The sequence below is a fragment of the Physeter macrocephalus genome, chromosome 14, assembly GCF_002837175.3.
Source record: "Physeter macrocephalus isolate SW-GA chromosome 14, ASM283717v5, whole genome shotgun sequence".
NCBI classification, from domain to species: Eukaryota; Metazoa; Chordata; class Mammalia; order Artiodactyla; family Physeteridae; genus Physeter; species Physeter macrocephalus.
The window spans coordinates 113,134,990-113,142,105 of NC_041227.1; the positions used below are offsets into that span (position 1 = coordinate 113,134,990).

At 62.2% G+C, this 7,116-nt stretch overlaps 1 protein-coding gene across 1 annotated transcript; it reads right to left on the bottom strand.

The window, feature by feature from the left end:
* Positions 1-314: 314 nt before the first annotated feature.
* Positions 315-4,813, bottom strand: NXPH3 (neurexophilin 3). The gene is made up of 2 exons (XM_007128530.4): positions 4,409-4,813; positions 315-2,058 (listed from the first exon to the last, which is right to left on the bottom strand). Exons 1-2 carry the CDS (start codon positions 4,460-4,462, stop codon positions 1,354-1,356), a joined length of 759 nt encoding a protein of 252 aa, XP_007128592.1. The 5' UTR covers positions 4,463-4,813; the 3' UTR covers positions 315-1,353.
* Positions 4,814-7,116: the final 2,303 nt, after the last annotated feature.

Consider the following 7,116-nt stretch of genomic DNA (forward strand, 5'->3'; position numbering starts at 1 on the left):
GACGGATATCCAGGAAGGGGACAGGGAACACCTGATGCGGCCCATCCCACCTACTAGCTCCTCCGCCCCAGCTACTTCGCAGATGCCACCCTCACCCCCTACCAGCCCCGGCACAACACCAGCCCAGCTTTCGTGGCTGGAAAGGGGGTGGAGAGGGAAGCCCTGGAGCATCAGCTCCGGCAGCTGTTGGAGCCCTGCAGCTCTGGACTCCAGAAAATGTCCTGTTGCCATCTGAGAAACTCTGGCCGGACCACGGGGTGCCTGTCCCTCCCCGCCACTCCCATACCCCTCCCCAATAACTCAGAGTCCAATGCCCAGGAAAGCTTTATTCCTCGATCTGAGAACGAGAGTCTGCACACAGAAGTCAACAAACTGATGATTTCACAAAACCTCCCCCCTCCCCACCCCCACAGACAGACACTACGGGACCCGTCCAGCACACCCGCCACAGTGTGGCCTCACCCTGCCCCGAGCTGCCGATGGTCCCATGGGCCACAAGGGAGGCAGCATCTCTGTCCTGGCAAGACCTGGGCTGATGGGCAAGGCTGGCTATGGAAGGCTCACTCTCTGGATAAGGTCGTTCCCCGAGGAGCCAGCAAGGAGTGGGATGGAGGAGGTGCACGTGGCTCACGGATGTGGTCTTGGTGCTGGGGGAATTACGGTCGCCCCCGGTCTCAGCTTAAGGGCGAGGGTCCCCTTGAGCACAAGGGTGGGGGTGGGGCGCAATGGTAAGAGAAGGAATTCTGGAAAGGGGTGGCCTGGCTGGGGGCAGATGGTCTCTTTGTCAAGACATCGAAGACTCCAAAGGTCGCCACTTCAGCCTCAAGCCACAGTCCAGGATGAGGGCTCAGGTCGGCCCACTGAGTGGGGCTGGAGAGTTCCCGGTGCTGGCTCCCAGGGAGCCCCAGCTCCGCCATCCTTCAGTGCCCACTTGCTGTCCACACCGATGAAATAACCCTCTCCTTGCTGTGTTCCTTCTCAGGATGGCAGGGAGGGAGCCAAGGTTTTAGGCTCCCCTCGATGACTTTATTGGTCTGCTTGCTCCAGGGGCCTCCTGGACCCAGCGTCTTTATATTGCTCAGTGGGGAAGCCCTGGGAGGCCGCCCAGAGAGCCCACTCCTCGGCCAGCGCTCCTGCGTCCTGGTTCCTCCACAGCCTCAGGTTGGGGCCAGCACCTGCGACCCCTTCCCCGCCACCTGAGGCTTGGCCCTGGCGCCACTCGGCCTCTCCTCCTCTCCACCCCCGCGCTCCCCGCCTGAGGCCCCTTCCTCTCCCTGCCCAGTATCCAGACAGATGGCTTCCTGTGTGGGCAGGCCTGTCCCTCCAGTCCTGGCCTCTGTGGCCTGCCCAGGGTCACCCGGAGGGGTAGTAGGGAGTATCGCTGTGGTAGTTGTAATCCGGGCACACCTTCTGGACCAGCCTATAGTCTGTGCTGTAGAAGGCGATGTAGACGCAGACGACTTTGAAGGGCTGGGAGCAACTCCAGGTGGCTGAGCTCTGAGCGTGGTCTCGGGAGCAGGTCTTGGCTGGGTCGTGGGTGCAGAGCGAGATCCGGCGGCCCCGTTCCACCTTCTCCCACTCCATCCGGCAGTTGAAGATTTTGGAGGCCTTGGCTTCAATGAAGATCTGCTGCTCCTGGTGGAACTCTACAGCTTTACTGGGGGGCACGAGGCTGATGGAGATGTTGCCCTGGCCCGTGGCATTGTGTCGGAAGTGGACGCTGAAGGTCCCATTGCCGTGGTCCACGATCTTCCCCGTGACGAGCAGGTTCAGGGCTACCGTCTTGATGTTGGAGTAGAAGTCACCCCAGCCAAAGATTTTCTTCACTTTGGCCGACGGTGGGGGGCTGTGGTTCGGGCGACTGGGGGGCTGCCCGAGGACCCCCCATGCCTCCCCAGGTGGAGCCAGCAGCCCTAGGAGAGTAGAGTTGGCCATGGGGCGGGACTTAGGTGACAGGTGGCCCCGCTTCCGAGGCATCCGGGGCCGGGGCTGGCTCTCAGGGTCATCATGCTCAGGGTCCTCTGAGCCAGGGGGACCATCATCCTGGCCACAGATGACCTGTGGAGGGAGTTGGGAGGAGAATGAGCACCCTGGGTCCCCAGAAGACCCAGGAATTCTGGTTCACTGCTCCACACCCCCGGCGGCATCTCTCTGCCCTCCCTTCCACTCTGACTTGGGGCGGAGGGGCCCCTGCACATTGCCCACCTACCCTGGGGGTTGGGTGCGCACTCTGGCCTGGGTCGCGGTTCCCTCTCACTTTCTGACACTCAGGTCACCCCTAGCTCCTCTCCCCACTGTCCTGCCTCTGGTCACTATTCAGAGTCTTGGAAGGATGGTGGAGAATTCTCTCCAGTAGATCACGGCAGCAGAGGTACATGGCCCCAACTCTTAGGGAGCCCCGAGTCTGATGGGGGAGGCCCAGCTCCCGATGTTGGGAGAGCCCTCATCTGATGGAAGAAGCTGTGCCGACAGAGCACCCCTTTCTTATAGGAGAGATAGAGCCCCCCACCCTGTGAAATTCCCAGGCTGATGGAGGTACAGTCTCTGCCCTCAAAGAACCCCAAGTCAGATAGGAGAGCTCCATCTCTATGCTGAGAGAGCCCCTAGTTTGACAGGGGAGGTACAGCCCTTGCCTTTTGGGACTTTCTAGTCTGTTGGATGAGACAGCATCCCTATCCTGGGATAGTTTCCACCCTCAGAGGCAAAGAGAACCAACAGATGATGGAATAGCAAACAGAACCCAGTGAAATTCTCTCTCACGTACAGATGCAGTTTAGGTTTTGGCAGGAGGATTCGAGGGAGGCCTGGGGTGAGTTCCACACCCAGGAGGGCCAAACTCCCCTCCAGGGACCACTGGTGGTAACAGGCCGGGACATTACTTAGACCAGGAGGTAGGAGTTCTTATTATTCCCACTTCACAGATGGGGACACCAGACTCGTTACACCACTACAAGGCTAAGTCACACAGAGTCAGCCCTCCCAAGCCACCGCACTCCCGGGCTCACAAACCAGATGGGTCCTTCTACTGGGATTTTATCCAAGCCCCATCCCCACACGGGATCTCCTGTAAACTCTGCGGAGGCTTGGCTGGCCTCTGCTGCATCAGCTCTATTGACAGGCAACATCTGGGGAGGCTTCCTGAAGGAGCTGTTGGGGAAGGCCAGCAGGACAGCCTCACCTGGAGGGAACCAGGTTTCCTGAGGACAGCTGCCTGGTGTGGGTTTGCTCAGCTTTTGAAGAGAGTGCTCACCCTATGTGTCTCGTTATGAGCCCCGGGGCACCAGCTCACAGCTGGGCAGCATCTGGATTTGCTGGCGACCCTGGGATGAGGATGTGGGATGCCTGAGGTCTGGAGGGCTCCAAAGGGGTTTGTGGTCTCTCTTCTGGCCCTGGCCATGCCTGGGGTTGTGTGCGGTGGCCCCGCCTGCCAGGACCCAAGGATGGGACAGCAGGAGGGGAGGCTCTGGGGGCTGGGCTCAAGGCGGCAGACCTGTGTGTACTCGGCCGCCGGGGGTCCCAGCTGAATGGCTGGAGGATGGGGAGAAGGGCCCCCGGGTGGGGATGTGACAAGGGAGGGCTTCTTCCACACAGTGGCAAAGGTGATTATTGTTTTGAGGAGAAGGGCAGACCCAGATGCGGGGCTGAGGCTTCTCCAAGACGGGATTGGTCGGGTTGGCGGTTGGCCACCCGACCCAATTGGGGGGTCGGAGGGGAGCTGAGCCCTGGGCTGGGGGCTGGGGTTGGTTCCCCGCGTCCTGGGCCGCCGGGAAGGAGCGAGCGAGCGCTCAGGGAGCGGGCTCTGGGCGCTCCGCTCAGCTGCCGCGAGAGCCCGGGGCGGGAGCCGCCTGCCCAGGTCCTGTGGGGCTCGGGCTGCGCGCAGCCGGGAGAGGAGAGGAAAACAACAGGCGGGGAGGGAGGGAGCGGGAGGGAAGGCGGCAGCGAGGGCCGCCGGGGCCGCCCCGCGCCTGTACTGGCTCGTACGCTGGGGGACCCAGAGCGCGGGGCCCGCCGGGGCCCCTAGGTCAGGGAAGAGCCCACAGCTCTGATGACCCTGGCAGGTCATCAGCTCCACAGCCATCCCCCACCACCCTTCCGCACGGCCCGGGGCCCGGGAAGGGGTCGAGTAACCCTTGGCGAAGGCTGTGGGCATTTTCCCTCGTGCCCGTCGCACTCCCGCCACCAGAGGCCGAGTGGGTGGGCCAGCCCAGCACCCTCTCCCCGCCCCTATTAACCCTTACTGTCCAGTCTCTGGCCTCGGCCCCGCCCTCTCCCCCAGCCTCCAGGCTTCCTCTCCATCCCCGGGATGCTGAGGGGAAGGGAGAAAGTTTTCGGGCTTGGAAGCTTCCCGCGCTCTCCCCCAATCCTCCCGGCCCCCGCCCCTCCGCGCCGCTCCCCGCGGACCACTCACCAGATAGAGGCTGCCCTGCACTAGGAACACGAAGCAGCAGCGAGTCAGTTGCATCTTCCTCCTTTGCTCTCGTGCCCCTTTCGCTCGTCTTTCCCCCTCAGGGTACCAGGCCCTTCGTCACCCCTGCTCTTTCAGGCGCGCCGTCCCATGCTCCAGTCCCAGGCCACTCGCGGCCCTCCGCTCTGCCAGCCGCCCAGGACCGACCCCGCCCCCTTCGGTCCAGCTGTGCAGCCGCCGCCCCCCTCCCCTGGTCCAGCTGCGCGCGGCACGGCCCCCTCTCGAGGTCCCAGATGGGCGCCCCGAGCGCCTCGAAGGGCCCCAGCTGCGCGGTGGCTCCGCCGCTCCAGATATGCCCCCTCGGTTCCAGCGGCGCCGCTCTCGCCCAGATGTGTTGGGGACCCGCGCGCGCGCTCGTCCCTGTGCTAATTCCGCAGACCAGACGGCCCCTCCCGCCCCGTCGCGGCGCGCCCCCTGGCGGACGCCCCTGGCCGCGCCGAGACCCGCCGCCGCTACCCGCGCAGCGCCCCGCCAGACTGGAGCGCTTCTGGCGCCCAGGCGGCTCCCGCTGCCTCGTCCCTCCCACCGGCTGCGGCGGCGGCGGCGGCGGCAGGTACTGTGAGCCCAGCCGGTACCTCCAGAGTTAACTCCTCCCCTGCCGGCCCGCAACCCAGGGACCTAGGACGCGAGGGGCAGGATGTGGGGGCGGAGTAACTCGGCGAGGAAGGGAGAGGGTGGTGGCCTCGGGAATAGGGACACTACTTTTTCCACCCCTCTGGCAGGGCGCCTGTCCCCGGTCGCGAGCATTGGGGATCTGCTGCCCTGCCCTGAATCCCAAGAGACCTGGAATTTGGAAAGGTCATTTTTCCCAAACTCATTACGAGAGCCAGAAAAGAACGTCTTCCTTAGTGTAGCCCATCCCCACAGCCCAAAGTCCACTGGTCTCCGCAAGAGTTGCGTCTGTGCTGAGGGAAGTTCTTCTAGGTGTCTAGCCTGTACTCCTTTTGTTCAGGAGTCGGTTCCTTTCCTCTTCTACTTTACTCAGAGGGGCAGGGATAACCCTCCCCGCCTCCCCCAGATACCTCTCAGTCCAGTCGCTGTGACGGGAAACTTTTGGCTGGAGCCCTGGGCTGAAAGGGCCACTAGGGTCCAGACTGGATTCTGGGGCTGGGGTCAGGGATAAGCCTCCCGAGAAGCTGGGGAGCCAGGCAGGCAAGGCCTCCCTGGAGGCTGTACCTCCATTCTTCACTACTGCCCTCCCTGTGATCCAGGGAGCCACAGGCTGGGATGTGGGGCTCCTATGCCAGCAGGGTCTCTATCTCTGGTCTCTGCAAACCTCCCAGGCGAAGATGAAGAAAATGACCCTCATCTGAGATTCCCAAAGGTGGGGCCCATCCCCCATCCCCCCACATCTCTGTGTTTTCTTCCTGGAATTGCAGGGCCCCTTTAGTCCTTAGAAAAATCAAAGGTCAGATTCTAGCACCCAGCACCCCTCAGAGGCTGTGAGGGTGAGGAGGTGCCCCAGCATTTGGAGCAGCCCCAGCCTGGGCTGGGCCCATGGGGCAGGATGGGTGGGCACTCCGCTCCGGCCCTCGAGGCCCAGCTTGGTCTCTGGCTGCAGCCCCCAGCACACACCCAGCCTCCTCCCCCACCATCTGCCAGGCGGGTGCTCGGGGAATGCAGATGAATCTTAATATCAGCCTGGGCCAAGTGCGATGAGGGAGACAGATTCTGCAGAACGCAGACAGCATCACAGAGCCCCCTGCATTCCCCAGGCACCCTGGGCAGTATGGGATGCAGCAGCCCTTCCCTGGTGGTGGCGGTGGGGGGTTTGTGTGTGCATGTCTAGTCAAAGACCCCCCTCCCCCACCCAAAGCCTGGGGAGGGAGGAACAGATAAATCCTTGTCTGGCCTCTGAGCCTCTGGTCCGGCTGGGAGGAAGAAGCTGTCGGCCTGAGCGTGGGCAGCTGGTTCCGGCCCTCAGCTAGGCAGATGTGTAGCTGGGCCCACTCCTTGTCCATCTCCAGGAGGTCCTATCCCCAGGAGAGCAGTGTGAACCAGCAGAAAGAGCACAGGTTTTCAGGCCAGACAGCCCTGGAGTCTACTCCAAGCCTGGCTGTGTGACCTTGGGCAAGTTGCTTTGGTTCTCTGATGCCAGTTTCTTGATCTGTTGTTGCAAGAACTAAATGAGACCGAATGTGCAAACAAAGCACAGGCACAATGGCTGGCTGGCAGGCAGTCATGGCGTTCAATAAAGGGAAGCTCTTGCTTTTCTACTACCCACACATTTGCTCTGGCTGCGCCTCCTGCCAGGCTTGCCCTCACCGCCCTATTGGCTCTTCCTGGCTGTCACTTCCTTCAAGTTTCCCCTCTGCATTCATCCATCAACCACTGGCCAAGTCTGTCCTCAGTGCCAGGCACCAGGCCAGGGGTTGGGATACAGAGACGAATGGGACACCATCCCTGCCCTCAAGGATCTCACTGCGTAGTGTGGAACCGAGACATGAAAATCAATGATTATAACTCAGTGTGGTGAGTAGAATAACAGATCCCTCTACCAGACAGTATGGATACACCAAGGACCATGCGGGGTGCGGTGGGGGGTGGCGGGGGCGGTGGGGGGGATCGGAGAGGGATGGCTTCCTGGAGGAGGTGATGCCGAAGGACTGAATGAATGGTCAAAGGTCTGGAGACTAGAACAGGAAGCAGTT